At 34.9% G+C, this 19,264-nt stretch overlaps 3 protein-coding genes across 7 annotated transcripts in view; 2 read left to right on the top strand and 1 right to left on the bottom strand.

The window, feature by feature from the left end:
- Positions 1-3,220, top strand: part of sh2b3 (SH2B adaptor protein 3) — a 46,920-nt gene extending 43,700 nt beyond the window's left edge. The window contains exon 8 of the mRNA XM_084113794.1: positions 1,494-3,220. Coding sequence (XP_083969920.1) covers positions 1,494-1,840 — 347 coding nt within the window. The 3' untranslated portion in view covers positions 1,841-3,220. The remainder of the gene's footprint in view (positions 1-1,493) is intronic.
- The window catches only part of LOC311082737 (uncharacterized protein), a 212,721-nt gene that overhangs the window by 82,185 nt on the left and 111,272 nt on the right, over positions 1-19,264 (bottom strand). The window lies entirely within an intron of this gene.
- Positions 6,709-19,264, top strand: part of gak (cyclin G associated kinase) — a 48,810-nt gene continuing 36,254 nt past the window's right edge. For all 5 annotated transcript variants that reach the window (XM_084113791.1, XM_084113790.1, XM_084113788.1 and 2 more), the window contains exons 1-9: positions 6,709-7,063; positions 11,491-11,552; positions 12,281-12,340; positions 13,513-13,627; positions 14,240-14,382; positions 14,776-14,901; positions 15,977-16,066; positions 16,521-16,656; positions 16,774-16,886. In XM_084113791.1, coding sequence (XP_083969917.1) covers positions 6,919-7,063; positions 11,491-11,552; positions 12,281-12,340; positions 13,513-13,627; positions 14,240-14,382; positions 14,776-14,901; positions 15,977-16,066; positions 16,521-16,656; positions 16,774-16,886 — 990 coding nt within the window. In that variant the 5' untranslated portion in view covers positions 6,709-6,918. The remainder of the gene's footprint in view (positions 7,064-11,490; positions 11,553-12,280; positions 12,341-13,512; positions 13,628-14,239; positions 14,383-14,775; positions 14,902-15,976; positions 16,067-16,520; positions 16,657-16,773; positions 16,887-19,264) is intronic.

Raw genomic sequence — 19,264 nt, 5'->3', positions numbered from 1 at the left:
GAGCTAAATGATGAAAACAATATTCAAAACAGTTGTTCTGTGCTTTTATATTTTTGTGGAAACTGATATACATTTGTTCAGGATTCTTTGATGAATTGAATAGAAAGTTCAAAAGTATATATTTTATTTGAAATATAAATACTTTGTAAAATTATAAATGTCTTTACTGTCACTTGTGATCAATTTAATGCATCCTTGCTAAATAAAAGTATTACTTTATCGTTCAAAAGTGTAATAAACAGTAATATTAAAATAAATATCTAACAAAGGTAATATTTAAAAAATTATTTAGAGATCTTCAGCTCTAGAAATTGCTTTTTGTGATTTTGTTTTTTTGTAAAATTCATAGAAAGTAATTGGTCAAAAGGTGTTAACTGAATTCTACAAATAAAAACAGGGCTGCCAACTATGTAAAAACAAATATTGCATCACAATAAGTGTAATTGTGATTGTCAAAACATTTGGTAACTAAATAGAATTTTATGCAGTTTAGTGGCAACATGTTACAATGTTTACATTGTACAATGGCTGGTAGGATACAGTTTTTATTATTGCTTGACAAAAAATTTAAGATTTCAATTCCATTCTTGTGATTTGATTCCGATTTTGATTCAATATTGACTAATTTGGATTATTTTAAATTTTATTTAAAAAAATAATCTCACCTAATGCTGTAAACATAGAGGGCCCAATCTGCTGGTATTATTAAAGGTTAAAAATAACATTAAATTAAATATAATGCAGTTTTTGTTATAATAACAATTATTTAATGACATAAGTAAAAATATAATATGTAATATAGTGCTCAGCAAAATCTCCTCTCTAGCTATTTTTTCTATTCAATTAACATGCTTTGGTCGTTAAATGGCTTTCCTGAGGTAAATGTAATGTTATGTGACATAATTGTTCTCCTGCTGTTATATTGACCTCTTTCCGTGGTTGAAAAACACTAATTGGTCGATATTATGTATACTTTCGGTAAGTTGTACTGCATCTTTAAATAAAAAAGTAACAGATGATCGGTTCACGTGCATTTGAACTGAGGTGCTCAGCGATCTGTCACGTCACATTTACAAGCGCCAAACGTATTTTTGTCTGAATTTCGTAATAAAATTGACGGAATCTAAGAGCTGAGAATTAGCTTAATATTAAAAGTACCTCTTTGCTCCGCAATCTTTCTGTGCGTGAGAAAATGGATGTGTGGCGTGAGAGCGTGTGAAAAGTGTCAATTGCGTGAGTCTCGCGCTCAATGCGTGAGAGTTGGCAGCCCTGTAAAAATGTTGAACTTCTGAGTGTAGTGTTCGTCATCATAGGCAGATGGAGCAATTTGTGGTTCTACATTTATGTGTTCATCGAACCTTTATGAAAACTTCATCTACCTTTTTAAGACTAACTAAAATTAAACTGAAAACCAAAATGCTAAACTAGTGAATTTTTGATAACTGTAATAACTGTTGCGCTGATGAAGTGTTTTGTCTGTTCCATGTCTGTAGGTCAGAGTTCGGCTGTGGGCTCTCCGGTGCTGGTGCCCTTCTCTCGCTGGAGCTCAGAGCCGAGTCTGGCTCACTGTAGCCCGGATTCATGCCCTCACATGGCCCAATCGTGCTCGCCCCCCTCGGCGTTAGTCGAGCTCCCGCACCGCACGCCCCCTTCCCTTCCAGATCGGCCCGTTCCCGTTCCCATTCCCCTGCGCCGGAGCGAGTCAGTGGGCCGCAGAAACCTGCTCCGCCACCCCAACCCCCTGCCGCCCCTCCTGCCCAACCGGGACTCTGACTATGAACTGGAGCCGCTAGACAGGGGGCGCAAGAGAGCCATCGACAACCAGTACATGTTCTTCTGACAGAGACGGGATGAAAAAGCGAACAGAAGAAGCCGCGGATGAAAAGTGCTCCAGGATTCCCGCCCGGATGGAGACTTCGACAGAGATCTAGTCGTGCACAAGACTCGGGGTAACCGTGCGATGCACACGTGTGAACGATACCGCCAGAGCCCTGTCACTTCACCATGACAGCTGTCTACCTTGTTAATGTATTATACAGATGTTTCACTATCAGATCTGTGTGTATTGTAGAATAACTAAAGTAGGAAGGAGAAGCGGGCAGCTGCTCATGGGGATACAGAGCATTTGCTGAAGATAGTGGAATGGGAAAGTTTCACAATGGCTAGTCAGTAAGTTGAACACAAACCCAGGGTCAATCCAAACACGTCTGTGTCTACACTGGAAGTGGCCGACATTGCGACAACTTGAGGTCGTCTACACTGGAAGCGTTCACAGACCAGTCCGCTGCAAGCTTGAGACTACACTCGAGCCATTAGTAAAATGACAATAAAATCATTACTAAAAAATCAAATTTATTTTCAACAGAGACCTGTTATAAAATTGATTTTGCGTGTGATAATATTATACTTAATTTTACATATGTTAGTATTCTTACAACTGCAGATGCATATGGTTAACTAAATAAAAAATGATTAAAATTAGTACACTAGACCTCGAGCTGGCTTTGATATATAACGGTCAGAAGTTATTTAAACATGTAAAGAATACAATTTATAGATTTGAAATAAAATCACGTCATTTTGGACGTGGCTGGAGTTGTCGGAAATAGAAATGGAGAAACGGGGCATCCGCTTTAAGTGCTTACAGTGTAGACAGCTCTGATATTTATAACCGGAGCAACTTAGTTGTGTCGTGTTGCCACATGCCAAACATGTCCGATGTAGATACTGTGTTAAACTTCTTAAAGATCCTAATAGTTTAGTCTGGCTGCACACACACACACACACACACTTTCAGATTGTTTAATTCAGTTGTAGTAATACACAGGTTTCTATATGTTTCGTGTATTAGAAGACCAAATTATATAGAGCACATTTTGGTCGCATAGCCGAGGCCTTGATGTAGGACGTCCCTCAACACAGTGAGTCATGTCATCTTGGATTCTAGAGCTTTACATTTTAACTGACCAAAGAATAAAATGAACCAAAACCAATCCAGCATTATAGCCAATAAGTTTTGTTACACCTAAATTGTTATAAATTTGTTTAAACTTGTGAATTCATTCTTTCTATCTGTTTTAACACATTTTAACCCTCATGTGTTTCATGGCTTCGTAAGCTGTGGAAATACTACTTTTAAACTAACAGCTAAACAAATCTGACACCATAAATAGTTGATATTAAGCTATTTGTCTGTCGTTTTTTAGTAAATGCATTACCCAAAAAAAAAAAAAAAAAAAAAAACATTGCTCAACGTTTTCGGAGCTGTGTCTCCTTTGTGTCTCTTTGAATCGTTGTGAATGTCGTCCTTTGTGCTTAACACTACCATGATAGCCAAATCTGTATCAAGTGCAGATACCCAAATCACTTTATATCTCATTCACAGATAATTTGGAAAATCTCACATTTCACCCCTAAGTCAAAAGAAAAGGATGTATATATAGATTTATGTATGTATGTATGTATGTATGCACGTATGTATATGTGTGTGTGTGCATGTGTGTGTACCTGATTAATCCTACGTTGTGAGGACCAAATGACCCCACAAGGATATTGCTACCAGTAATTTATCATTTTTTTGGTCCCCATGAGAAAAATTGTACTACATGTTTTTTTTAAATGTAAAGATGCAGATTTTTTTTTTTTTTTTTTGGTGTTTAGGGGTACGGGATAAAGTATGCAATTTGTACAGTATAAAATTATTATGTCAATGGAAAGTAATGATAGAAGTGTGTGTGTGTGCGTGTGTGTATACGCGTGCTTGTTTATATGATTTATGAGGACAACATTTTGTATAACGACATTACACTGGTATTACAACATAAATGTGGTTTATGAGGACATTTCCTGAGTCCTCGCAATTAAAATGGCTTAAAAAAACATACAATGTTTTATTAAAAATGTAAAAATGCAGTTTTCTGTGATTGTTTAGGATTAGGAGATTGAATATACAGTTTTTACAGTATAAAAACCATTATGCCTATGGAATGTCCTCATATAAAGATAGGTGCGTGTGTATGTGTGTGCGTGTGCATAATCATATATTTACTAATATATAATATTTTTACTATATTTATTGAAAATAATTATATTTTTCATAAAATGAAGAAAATTAGGCCTTCATTTTTAGGACCATAAATAATTCTCATAATACTTAATGATTATTTGCGTGTTTTACAATTACTGTATTACAGTACTTTTATACAATATATATATATATATATATATATATAAAAATTTAAATTCAATGTACAATTAAGACTTTTCTTCTGGTTGTGGGGTGAAATATGACTGACATATTACAGACAGGTTTTGTGCATTCATACAGTTGTCAATGATTGATGCAAAGCAAGAAACTTTTCTATATCTCTCCTCCTCTTCTGCTTTGCTGCAGAATTCGGTCTCTGCTACAGTACTTCCCGCTCCTGCTACTCTTCATCGGCCGTTGTTTCTTCGTTTTCGTAACACGTCTCGATACCACAAAGAACCGTTTCACATTCAAAGAATTGGCAACCACATTCTACACTCTATAATTATATCGTTTAACATGATATGAATACCAGCATACCTGTGTATCACTACCTCGCATTGCATTGTGGACTGTGTGTTCCAGGTGGACTGTTCTTTTATGATTGGACGGTGTCAGAGCAGCATTGTGCAGATGGAGTCAGACTATTCAGTTGATTGTGTCATTGACATGCATGTCCACTAATAAGTGATGTGCTCAATTCAATCATCAGAGTATTTAAATGACTATGCTGCTTTGCAAATGACCCAGAATGTCCTTTTGTAATTAGAAAACACTTGTTTTTTATGCAAATCCGTTTCTAACACAATTTTTAACATGTACAGATTCAATTTCGTATTGCTGACTTTATCAGAAAACAACAGCTGCATTGTCCGGTGATGATTTGCTTACTCCAAACGTAGTGCTCAACAGGCCATATTGACAAAGTACATCTCAGAGTCAATTGCACTGTTATATAATGTGATGGAAATGGGAAGATCTGGGGGCGGTCGCATAAACCGTTCAGACTAGTCACATTTTGTTTCTTTAAGACTGTTCATAACTGTTTCAAGTCAGTTATATAAAAACGTAGATTTGATAGTAAGTAAGGCTGCCCCTTTGACTCTCTATAGTTGGACATACTAGTACTTAAGACAGTCTGAACATAAGGGCTATGTTGATGCAACCGGCCCCTGATCCTGAAGCTGTGCACTTTGAGATGCTTTGTACATACAGGCCCTGAACTGCACCACACCCTCAAAGTTCAGCTGATGAATGTATGTCCTCTCTCTCTATACTGTTGTTACTCTGAGACGTATAAGTGCACTGTAAACCCCTGGGCTTTACCCTCAGCTAGTTTAACCACTCCACCACGGCTTTCTGATCAAACTTTCCTGTTACTTTCCATGTAGCAATATGCATATTAAATTATATCAACTGTATTTTTGATATTTTTAGGGGGAAAAATAAAGTACATTTTTCAGTCCACTAAGTATTTTTTGGTTCTTTGTGATGGGTATATTAAACAGAATATAAGAAAAATTGTTTTAGGCACACACAATATTAATATCATAGTGATTTAACACTTAAATAAGTTCATTTCATTTTGGAAAGCATTCATATGTTACACCAAAACCTTCTGCTAAATGAATACATGTAAAAGTACTATGGTTCTGTTTGATTAACAACACTTAAAAGGCATCTTAGAAAAAGTATTATTTGACTAATTAAATGATTATTTTTAAGAAGTTATACAGTGTGTGTGTATATATATATATCCCTTAAACGATGATAATTCATGAGTCATGATTTTCACTTTTTACAATTTCTGTAATACAGTAATTATATACAATATTAAAAATGAGATATTATAAAATGACTGTAAAACAATAACCTTATATTTAAAACATAAATATGTCATTAAGAATTTTTTAATATTATATAATGTTTTGCAGTATGGTAATTATAATGAATTATAATGCAAATATTAAACACTTTAAGTGATGGTAAAATTAGGATATATGGTATCAATATTGTTTGATACAGTATATAGTACTTGCATTTATCGCCCCAACTTATTATAGCCTATTGTTTTCAATCAATTAATATGCTTGCACTATATTAATAAGTCAATGGATAAAACCTTCTGCTAACTGAATATATTTAAATGTATATGGTAAGTTTGACAAACAACACTTCAAAAGTGCCACAAAAGTACCATGGTAGGCCTACTCTGCCATAATACTAAGGTATATTTTAAAGTATATCATAATATTACCATCTGATTCCACAACTACCATGCTACCACCACAATACTTTTTTTTTTGGTGAGGGTTTACTACCAAAAAGTATGTTTTAGGGTATGGTATTCTACATGTACTATGGGAGTTCCATGGTATTCTGGGATGTACCTTGCAGTAGGCATACCATAAATAGTTACCATGGTACATGAATTTCAGTACCATTCCCATGCATCACTGACTGTGCCATTGTATTGCCACAGTATTGTAGACTTATTCTAAACATCTTAGGTTTGCACGTCAATCAACTTTGATGGATGAATGGAATACATTCCACTTCAAAACCTACAATTCACTGACTTCCAACCATCTCAGTCACGCACATTTCAGAAGTGAATGACAGACAGACCTGCCAAACCAGAGCAGAGTCTGAACGCGTCCCGTGTGCGTGACGTCACCGCCCCACGTCAGCACCTTGCGGAAATACATACCGCTGCGAGAGAACGGGTCGATCGGAACCAGCACTCGAGATGTTTTCACACTCCAATAGAGAGTTTCAGATCTAAATTAACGCATCATTATCCAGTCACGCCACTAGTTGAGTTTGTGCACTTGTTTTCCCATCCGGTGCCGGTTCCGGTTAACAGGCGCAACGGGAAAAAGAGGGACAAAATGTCCCTGTTCCAGTCAGCGCTCGATTTCCTGGCCGGGCCCGGCGGATCCGTCGGCGCCGCAAGCCGGGATCAGAACGACTTCGTCGGGCAGGTGGTGGAGCTCGGAGAGCTGAAGCTCCGGATCAAACGAGTCATCGCGGAAGGTAAAAGAATCATTCAAAATAGCATCAGGCTAGTCATGCTAACCTGGGTTTATGTTACTAACATGTATTTTATTTAAAACAGCTGTGAATTTGACTGTATTATGTCCATAATATATTATTATTCACACATATAAACATTGACTTTAGTGTATATGTGTTTATTTTGGAATTTAGCGTAATGACAATTGACTAAAACTCGCTGGCTAAGTTGTTAGCAAGTCACTTGGCTGTGATACACCTGACATGAACCCATATATTTCATATGCTAGGCTGTATGTTCTTGAGGCATTCAGACATATGCATAGTCATTCAATAGCACATCTATATAAATTGCCACGCCAACAATAGATCATATTTATGTTATATATGTTGATCTGATCTGTCTATTGTAATTGCTCTTATACATACACATATGTGTGTGCAGACTGCACAATGGTATTTACATGGTAACGTTACTCTGTGGTGATTCAAAGAGTACTTTGATATATGTTCATAATAACATGACCTGACCATGGTATGTTTTGTTAGTGGTCTCTCTTCCCTTTAAAAAAAGAAGTACTATGATAGTACCATGGTATCACTATTTAGTGCTGTGGCGCATTGAAATTTACAATGGTACTGAATTTCACAAATTTACATCATATTCAAAGTACTATGTTTTCCAATAAAGTCTCATGTGTGTCAGATGACACATTTTATAAGAGTTCTGTTCTCTTGTGCTTGAAAGACACATACATGCAAAATGATGTCAAAATGCAAGTCTCTGTGTTTATGATTTTACAAACACGCTTGCAGTCACTTATGGCTTGCGTGAAATTGAACAATTGAGAAAAAAAATGGATGCCTATCATTATATTTGGTCTTAAAGTGACAGCTGCTCAATATTCCTGCTGCTATTCTATTAATGTTAATCATCTTAACAATCAAACAACAAAATACAAAGAGAAAATCACTTTTGTAGCTTTAACAAATATTCATTATATTTAATTTATACAGTGAATTTATACAGTTTACATTTGATTGTACAATTTCTGTACCTGAATACTATAAGGGTTACCTGCAAAACATAAAGCACTGTTTATTTAATTTGTTCTGTTGTATTGTATAAATCTATTTGCATTTATCTATGCTTGTAATTTATGTATTACTTGCTCTGCAGATGCACTCCCCTACAAAATCACCCCAATTACAGTACCAGTCAAAAGTTTGGAAACATTACTATTTTTAATGTTATTCCATCATTGATAATAACTGAGTATCAAATCATCATATTAGAATGATTTCTGAAGGATCATAATACACCAAAGACTGGAGTACTTGCTGATGAAAATTCAGCTTTGCATCACAAAAATAAATTACATTTTAAAATATATTAAAAAAGAGAACCATTATTTTAAATTGTAATAATATTTCATAATATTACTGTGTTTTTTTTTGTGTTTTTTAACTGCAGGCTTGATGAGCATAAGAGACTTCTTTCAAAAACATTAAAAATAGTAATGTTTCCAAACTTTTGACTGGTACTGTATTTTATAATGATTAATTATTTTCATATAAAGCTGTTCAAGTCATCTGGTGAAATTGTTTTCATATTGCAGGAAAACAAGATATTGCAATGTCTGTTGTTTCCAATATCGTGCAGCCCTAACGTATATAAGCTTTTCATAATGTCGGTCTATATTGTGTATGAACTGTATAACATTATACTATATCATTCGAAGGTTTGGGACTGGTTCCATTTTTATATTTCTGATAGAAGTCTCTAATGCTCACCAAGGCTGCATTTATTTGATAAAATACAGTAAAACAGTAATATTGTAAAATATTGTTACAATATTCTATATTATATTTGAATGTTTTAAAGTGTAATTTATTCAAAGCTGAATTTTCAGCATCATTACTCCAGTCTTCAGTGTCACATGATCCTTCAGAAATCATTTTAATATGCGGATTTGCTGCTCAAGAAACATTTCTTCTTATCAATATTGAAAACAGCTGTGCTGCTAAATGTATAGAAACCATTATGATTTTTTTCAGAATTCTTTGATTTGTTTTGACAAGGAAATCTTTGTAAGAGGACAAATGTCTTGTCACGTTTTATCAAATGAATGTGCCCTTGCTGAATAAAAGCATTAATATATATATTTTTTAAAGTGCAAATTGTTGTACTACATTATTTGATATATGTTCCTATTTTGATGTCATATCCATATAGCCATGTTCATATATTGATTGTTGAGTATTTTGCTCAGCCTCAGACCATTTGAAATCTGTGAGATCAGTGTATGTCCATAAACCCTCATATAACTGGCTCAGGTGTGTTGACATCTACAGGCATTGAATGGAAACAGAGAGCATTCTGGGTAAACAGGAATGATTTACATGGTGGTGGTGGTGGTGAGGCGTAGTGGTTCGAGGTCCAGGCTGGGAAACTGAAAGCTGGAAGTTTGAACGATCTCAACCTCAGGTTTCTGTCTGTGTAATGACTGCACTGCCTGTTGCTTTGGATGAAAGCATCATTTTAAATGACAAAGTATCTGACTCAGTGTTGTTTGCATAGCTCTATATTCATTGCACCTCGTTCTTTGTATCATATGACATTTCTGGACTGTAATGTTGGCGGGAATTTGTTTCCAGAGAAGTGAAATGAAAATGTTTGGCCTCAGTATACTTCATATTTACCTGAGGTCTCTTGCTCTACATCTGTTACTGTGTTTTGCACCGTTCTTTTGTGCACTGTAACGTGAAACTCGAAAGCTTCTTTTGATTCGTGCAGCCTGACTCAGGCCTTCTCTGGTATTCATTTACCCCGTTGCCATGGTTACAGGTCGTTTTGGTCACTTGAGGATTGTTTCACAAGTGTTCATAAATACCTGTCATTGTCACTTTTGTTCATGTAAAGACATGAACTCCCTGTGCGTAGTTGACTTGATACAGTCAGTCAACATCTTTTCATGGAGCCGCACTTTTAATGTTTTATTATTGTTCATTTTAATAATCAGTCAGGCACATTCTCATATTTCTATAAAAAATGTTGGAGTGGAACAACAGAATTCTTGGAAGATGTGAAATGGACATTTTTTATCTTTATGTATTCATGCATAAATTAATTGAGAGCCCTTTTTACTTTCTTAATACCTTAAAATCATTAGTGCATGCATATTATATTAAAATGACTTGCTTTTCAACAAACAACAAAGATCAGGGACTCACAAACTTTTTAGTCAGCTGAACACCTTTGACCTAAAATATTTACTTGAAGTACCCTCTGCATTTTTAATCTAATATTTAATGTGTCGATGTGTCTTTATTCTTGGTTCTCTGATGTCAGTTAATGGTTGCATTATTATGCAGGGAAATAAATAAAATATATATATATTTTTTTTTCAGTAAGTTTCATTTTAATTATTTTTGTGGACACACTTTAGTTCGGGAACACATTCACTATTAACTATGAATTTTCCCTCAATAAACTCCTAATTTACTGCTTATTAATAGTTAGTACTACGGTAGTTGTTAAGTTAGGATTATGTTCAATATGATCATGCAGAATAAGGCATTATTATGTGCTTTATAAGTCCTAATAAATAAAGTGCGATATCCTAGTAATATGCATTGCCAATAAGCAACTAGTTAATAGTGAAAATTGGTCCCCAAACTAAAGTGTTACCATTTTTATTTTAAAGTTTTACTTTTACTTTTAAATAAATGTAGCTTTTCACCAACCCGTGTAAGCTATCGGTTAATAATTATTGGTTAATGTATTACGAAGATGATAACTCTATAATCGATATTGTTCGATATATACACACTTTCCTGCTTTTACTTATTTACACTTTTCAGTAATTAATTAAATATTGGGTCTACGGATAAATGGCAAAATTTATATTGTTTGCTAACATTATTTCTTGTTTTTAAGATTATTTATCCATTCTATTCAGTTCATGTTTTTACATTTCAGCCATAAAATGTCAATTAGGTGTTTTTAAATTCATTTATAGTGTTTTCTCCACGGCTCTGACTCTTGGTGAAATGTTGTGTAAAATGGTTGCTTGCGTTATGCAAAGAGACAACGATCCTATCAGTGTTTCATTAATGTTGTGTCAAAGCTGCTGTCGTAATGAGATCATTCTGTGTCTCTCTGTTGAATAATGACTGCTGAAGCCAGACGTTTCTTTCTGTGTGAATGTTGTATGTAAATGAATGAGTCAGTATTCCAGAGGATTTTATAGCGTGTCAATTACTGACTCTCACGTGCTTTTTAATAGACTGATTCTAGAGTAGTCTGTGTTTTCGGAAATCAGCTGTCTCATGTCCTGTCTGTGCCACAATGCCAAGTCAGCGCACAACTGAATCTGCCAAAATCTCATTCAGATTGGTGAACCTAAAATAAACCTAATGATGCAAAATGTTCCCTCTCTTTATAGGTGGCTTTGCGTTTGTGTATGAAGCCCAGGATTTGGGCAGCAGTAAGGACTATGCGCTCAAGGTATGATGACCTCATCACACACAAAACGTTAACATTCAGATTGTTTCAGATAATCAATACTGACTGCCATTATACATGCATGTGCTAAGGAAGTTAAATGTGCTCTACATAACAGTCTTCAAAGAGCAATATTTCTCCCCTTGGAGAGTTTTTAAAAATCTTTATTTTAGCGTTTTCATCCTTATACGATCATAAAACAGTGCTGTTATTGTAAACTTAGACTATAATAAATATTAGACTTCAACTTAACATTTATGATTTCGGTTAAAGTTTTTTTTCTTGGCAACTTTTAAAGTAAAATAAACTTTCAAAATATTTAAAGCTAAATATTTATATTAAAATATAAAAAATATATCTAAGAAAATTACAAATAATAATAATAACAAAGTTAAATTTTTTTATTTAAATCTAATTCATAATGTGAATAAATACTAAAATAGTATATAAATAATACTGAAATAATATGTCCATATAAGAACTCATAAAACATCATCCATTCATCTCAAGTATTTAAACCCATAATGCACGAGATAGGCCTAGAATAAAATAGTATATCAAAGGTTACATAACACACACATGAATGTGGAAATTCACTTTAGACTCATTTATTTGCCCTGATATTTTAAGCATTTGGGGAATTTTTGACACTTTTTTGGGGGGGAAATTTTGCCTTTTGTCAACAGGTTTAAAAAAAGTACCTTTTTATTTGTTTGTGTGTTTGTGTGCAGAGACTTCTCTCCAATGAAGAGGAGAAGAACAAAGCCATCATTCAGGAAGTCTGCTTCATGGTAATAATTGATCGTTTTTATCCCTTAACTGCATAAATATTCTACCAGATCTGTATCTAACACGGATGACTCTCTAACTTCTGATATTTTAAAACGACTACAAAAGACTCAAATAAAACATATTTCAATACCTTTTGTTACTTTGAAGTGTTCAATCTGTTATAAAATGTTGACGCATCTGTCATCGTCAGAGCTCATTTCCCCAGTGCATTCAGCATTTGGCTCCTATTCTCTCAACCATATTCTTAAAACTATTGTTTTCAACGTCTTCAAAATCAGTTCTTTGACAGCTTCTTCACCAGATCCACAGTCAAGTGACAGTGACGCTAATATTTGCGGTACAGTACTTGCTCTGGATTAAATCGCTGAGCTGGATTTGATCATGATAGTTGTCCATTCTTTTGTTTTATGCCTGCAGTAATTATGAGTGAAACATAACGTCATCATTGTGTTTCAAAAATTGCCACCTTGAGTAGTAAAGGTGAATTGGACTTATTGAGTCAACAGAGATTCAATTATTGTTGCGCAGAAAAAAATATTTACACTATTACATACCTTGGGTCGTTAGCGATCCTATAAACTTTTTACAAAAAATGAATTAGAAAATGGACATTCTTTTATGATTTTATTTTTTTCTTGTTGTACTGTATTATGATGAATAGATTGAGGAATACTAAGAAAGTTGATGTCCAACTTTTAAAAAACGAATGAGGAGGAGGGTAGTGAATAACGTCCTGGGTCGATAAAGACCCGATGTATGCGTTTACGGGTTCATTTAACAAGTTAACTACATTATTACACAATGTCCTAAGTAGGCACAGTTTTTGGTTACACTTTATTTTAAGGTGTCCATATTACAGTGTAATTATACATTTAATAACCGAGTAATAATAATTAACTACATGTACTTACTACGGTTTCGGTTCAGGGTTAGTTGCGTGTAATTATGCATCATTTATAGTTACTACTACAGTAATTACATGTAACGTGTGACAAGGACACTGTAAAATAGTGTTACCCAGTTTTTTCATGTCTAGTTAGGTGAAGATGTTGCTGGCCAAAGCATCTCTTTGCATTTGTCTTTCACCAGTTGGCAAGAAAAGAAAAGAAAAAGGAGCATTACCCAGTAAATTAAAACCTTTGTAAAAGCTATGTCCGTGTGTTCTATGTAGAAAAAGCTGTCTGGTCACCCCAACGTCGTGCAGTTCTGCTCCGCTGCGTCCATCAGTAAAGAAGAGTCGGACACGGGCCAGGCCGAGTTCCTCATCCTCACAGAGCTCTGTAGAGGTACGAGCACATCATCGCAAACACACTGAAAATCATCAAGAAAAACACCTTAATGGAAAATTCATTTATGAATCTAATTTTTTTTTTTTATTATTGTTATTTGCAGGTATCTAATGACATTTTTTTTGTCTTAAATTTTTTTATTTTAAATATACAAATATTTATAATATAAATAAAAATTGCAAAATTTAAAAAATCTTTTTTAAATAACTTTTTAAAGAAATTGAAAAATAAAACTATTTTCTGCATTTCTCCAGTTCTCTAGTTGTCTAATAAACCTGGCATTGTAAATTACGAATATTGTTGGCTCTTTGACACATTGCTTTTGTTCCTCTTTTGTAAGTCGCTTTTGTAAAGCGCCTGTTAAATACATAAATGTTAATATAAGAAGATCATGGCATTAATTTGACAGCCCTGTAACACACCTTAGCACAGTTTGGTCTCCGTTACTGGATGGATCTCTGATGTGCATTTAAACTCATATCTTTGTTTTTTATAAAAGAAAGGGAAACTCTTGTCTGACTTAACACATTCCACTCTCTCCTTCTGACTTTCTGGCACTGGCGTCGGTTTCCTGTGTTCACGTTGACCTCCGCCCTCTGTTTCCTGCAGGCCAGCTGGTTGATTTTGTGAAGAAGGTGGAGCAGAAAGGGCCCATGTCATGTGACACAGTGCTGAAGATCTTTTACCAGTCGTGCCGTGCCGTGCAGCACATGCACAAACAGTCTCCACCAATCATACACAGGGACTTGAAGGTGAGGCTCCTCCCTCTTACAGGCTGCAGGCGAAATCCTTGAATATGATTTATTTACAGAACTTCAACGTAAGATATGATCAAAGAAGTGTTTATTTATTTGATTATATGTAATAGGACTTGTAAATGTTTTGCAAAAAAATTTTTTTACATTTATAATAATAACATATTTTAATTTCCTTTTTTTATATATATATATATATATATATATATATATATATATATATATATATATATATATATATATATATAAAAAATAAGAGTTCATTGTGGTAAAAACACAGTAATACATGGCATTAGGTGACTTATTGCTTTAATAAATATGCACAGCAATGTGTATATTCTCATTTGACCTGTTCTAAATGATCAAGTACACATTTCTTCTTCTCTGTAGATCGAGAATTTGTTGATCAGTCACCAGGGCACCATGAAGCTGTGCGACTTTGGCAGCGCCACTAATGTGGCACATTACCCAGACTACAGTTGGTCTGCTCACAAGAGATCTATGGTGGAAGATGAGGTAAGAAATGCAACAACAAAATATCTTCTCCAAGCACCCATCCAGCAAATATTAGTACCAGGTTAACATCATCATGACATCGTTGTCCTCTGGTTGGTTCGTTTTGCCATAGTTTTGATTGTGATTCATGGATTGTCACAATAATTGTGGAAATTATTACATTGTTATGTGGCCAGAGAGAAATATTTTGCAGTGATTATATTAAAATCTCTGGCTATTTCCCGTGGAAGCCTTCACTGATTTAATTGTTTTTGTTGATTAAATTAGTTTGTTTGGTTTCTGCTCCTCTTAAATCAGTTATTGGTAGTAAATTGAAACCCACGCAATGCACAAAGCCCGCCATTTCTCTTTACGTGAATGTATGTTTGTGCTTCTTCAGTGGAAGTGCATTTTTTTAAGAACCCAATAAGGACCAATTTTAGCATTTTACAACCTAGCAAAGTTTTTATTTTTTTCTTGTAGTGTTGTGTTGTCGTGTTTAGTATGTAGATGCACATAGACGGTCTGTTATGTAGTGGAAGATAAGAATTTAATACTTTTATCCTACAAGGATTCATTAATTTGTTTGCAATAAATATATTTATAATTATTCAAAAGATGCTTTCAAATGAATGCTGGACTTTTTATTCATCAAAGAATCCTATAAATATTTAATGCGGTTTCCACAAAAATATTAAATGACTGGTTTTAACATTGATGATAATAATAAATGTTTCGTAAGCAGCAAATTATCATATTAGAATGATTTCTGAAGGATCATGTGACACTGAAGACTGGACTAATAATGTTGAAAATTCAGCTTTACCATCACAGGAATAAATTACATTTTAAAATATACTGATATAGAAAAAAAAAAAAAATTATTGTAATAATATTTCACAGAATTCTTTCAAAAACATTAAAAAAACGTAAAAAATAAATAAATAAAAATTTTGCACAATAGTGTAAACTGTTGAGCAAGGCCCGTTTATTTCTCATAAATTATTTCTCTGAATCCACACACGCACATCTTTTAACATGAAGGCCCACTAAATTATAAATCATTTCTCTCTCTTATTCTCTGTTTATCTCTCAGATCACTAGAAACACGACTCCAGCATACAGAACACCAGAGATGATTGACCTGTATTCCAACTACCCAATAAACGAGAAACAAGACATATGGGTGAGTTATGTTTATGAGTAAGTACAGTTATGAGCAGACCCATATGACTTTTTCCACATCTTCTGTGCTAATTTGGTGGGGGAAATCCTGTTGGAAAAATAAGAAGTCTGAAAAGGAAAGTTGATTTAATGACAAAGGAAGTTGATGCAAAGTTTTAATGAAAGATTACTTTTTTCTTTCTTTTTAAAACCAGGTGTGAGACGAGAAGGCATCAGATAATCAATTATTTTTTGTTTCAACAATTGGCGCACAGCAAAAGTACATTTTGTTTGTTTCTCCGCATAGATGTATTTTAAACGTTAAATAAGTTCTGACTGCCAGGTTTTGATTTGGCGCATTAGCATTACTTGTCATAGCACCTGGTTAGGAGGACACAGTGTAACAAGAACACACACTTTTTCTCTCTGCAGTTATTGTTGGTTGTTTTTAAAGAGTCTTGGTTTGTTCCCTATAGGCTCTGGGCTGCATCCTGTACCTGCTTTGTTTTAAGCAGCACCCATTTGAAGATGGAGCCAAACTTCAGATAGTAAACGGCAAATACAACATTCCACAAAATGACATCAAGTACACAGTCTTTCATCAACTCATCCGTAAGTGTCCCGCAGGCGCTTAGCTACATTCCCTCTTGCCAAAATCTCTCCTACTTCATACTGTAAATTTGCTCCTGAATGCAGTTGTGTGAAAAAAGCCTTGTGTGTTTGTTCCAGGATCTATGTTGAAAATCAACCCAGAGGAACGTCTGTCGATCAGCGAGCTTGTTAACCAACTGCAGGAGATCGCTGCAGCCAGGAACGTCAACCCCAAATCTCCCATTACTGAGGTACAACCTGCGTGTTCTCAGGGTCTCTTAGATCAAGTCTTCACTAGTCATTCATAGGCTGCTAAATATGTGATGCAAGAGTTTATAACGGGCAACCAAAATGGGTCTTATAATGGAATGACCTCTTCTGTTAATCTGCCAAGCGACAAGGTTATTATGATTAAAAAATGTGCCGAACAGTGGAAGAATAATGAATTAATCAGCCAGACTGATTAATCTGTCAGACTGATTAATAGTCATTTTGAGATCATGACATCAGGGCCTGTTTACACCTGGTCACTTCATGCGTTTTTTACTGATCGGCTCTGATTTTCTTAAAACGGTTCTATCTACACGTAGCCCAAATAAATGTGTCTCCGCCAAACGAGTATAAATACGATCTTCAATACCTGCGCTATATTCAAATTTAACGGGGTTCACATCGACGAAAGCAACAGATATGAGCTGTATTTTATTTATCATCAGCTCATTTCAAGATCAAAGACCGCAATAGGAGAGAGAGCGGCATCAGCACTGGTAAGATCATTTAGTCTCTCTACTTTAAATGAAGACGATTGTGTGTTGAGCGTCTGTGTCTTAAAGGCACAATATGTAAGATCTTTAGATTCAAATATCCAAAAATCACTGGAACAATGTTAGGTAACACTTTATTTTACAGTGTCCTTGTTACGTATGTTACATGTACTTACCATAGTAATAACAGTAAAGTATGCATAATTACATGCAACTAACCCTCAACCAAGTAAGTACATGTAGTTAATTATTATTACTCAGTACTTAAATATATAATTACACTGTAACAATGACACCTTAAAATAAAGTGTAACCCAATGTTATGTATTTTGTTGACTTGTGTACTTACATTATCCCAAACGTTTCCAGCAATGTTTAAATCCAGAGAAATCAGCAGTTTTAACCAGGAGCGTGTCTTTGTGTCGCCTGTCAATGACTTCGTATCTGCGTTACCCTCAATTTCCAGTTTTACTTTTGTAGAAACCATGGAAACACCAAAGATGCTTTAATATATTATATGCTTTATTAGACAGGTGAGCAACTGTTTGGATAAATTTTTCAACAGGAAACTAAACTAATTGTTATATAGCTCAACACTGTTAGTCTTATTGTTTGAATCTCTTTGTTTCCTTGATTTTCCACGAGTAACATGTTTATGCCTCAGAGACAACACTATCTTGTCAAGTGGCTAGCATGGCAAAATCAGAGAGAGCTTCCTTCATCATAATGAATTGCATGTCATTTAGCAACAAGTCATCCAGTTTTTATTAATATGATATCCTATATCGATTTAGCTTACTGCAAAGTGCAACAAGTGTCTCATACCAGCCACCGAATGCACAGAGTAACGCACAGAGAATGGTGTTTCGCGCGGGTCTCTCTCATTAGAGAGAGCCTGTTACTACAGTAATGTTAATAAAACTTACATACATTAGCTCATCCATGAACGTGATTTCTGCCCGAGTCCGTCGGATTGCTTACCATCGGCTGTGGAGGTAAAGATGACAACTCCCATGATTCCACTCTCACGGCATCATCAATCTACGCCTTTGTTTTGAACAAGCGACGAAAATTACATATTGTGCCTTTTATTTCCCGCAGTTGGTGCGTCTGCTTGCTGAAGAGATACTCATCTGTCGTATCTGGCTATAACATGTTATACAGCCTATAACATGCTCTCACATGTTTATTTTTGTAACATTTTGAGAGGAGTAAATATTTACATGTGTAAATATTTTAAATATGTGGTTACAACAACCAGATGCATTTACACTTGGAATGTGTCTCAGACCACCTCCTGAAGTGGTTTGAGTGGTCGGATTAAAGCAACACCAAAGATTCTTTTGTACCTCAAAATAATGTTTCCAAAATCAACTCGTAACAGGGTGAACGGCACTTCTGCGTTCGCTTTGCGACCCTCTATCGGCTATATTCGCACTGTGCAAGTTTGCCAGATCGGGTAGCGGATCTGTAGTTCGAATGAGACATAAGAAACTACAAATTTGACTTGCTTTATGGCAAGCGTTACGATAGCAAAAAAATTGCAAGCAATGTCATTATTTAGTTTTTCTGATGTTGCAATACATCATACTTACATAAAATCATACAATATGGATAATGGATAAACAAATAGCGTGTGTGCGATGGTAGGCTAAATTATTTACGACAGCGGTAATGGACAATTCCGCTTCCATCCTGTAGGGGGACCGAAGAGGAAAAATGCTTTGGTGTTGCTTTAAAATCCGTCATTTACACCTGGTCTTTTCACGATTGGATGGCTATCCGATCAGAGAAAACGCATGAAGTGATCAGGTGTAATATAGGCCCCAAGATGTAAGCTGGTCTTATGTCAGTCGTAAAGATAT

This window comes from Abramis brama (genome assembly GCF_963993115.1).
Source record: "Abramis brama genome assembly, chromosome: 5".
Lineage (NCBI taxonomy): Eukaryota > Metazoa > Chordata > Actinopteri > Cypriniformes > Leuciscidae > Abramis > Abramis brama.
The sequence above is the reverse complement of the archived record's forward strand: the minus strand, read 5'-3'. Positions and strand labels throughout refer to the sequence as shown.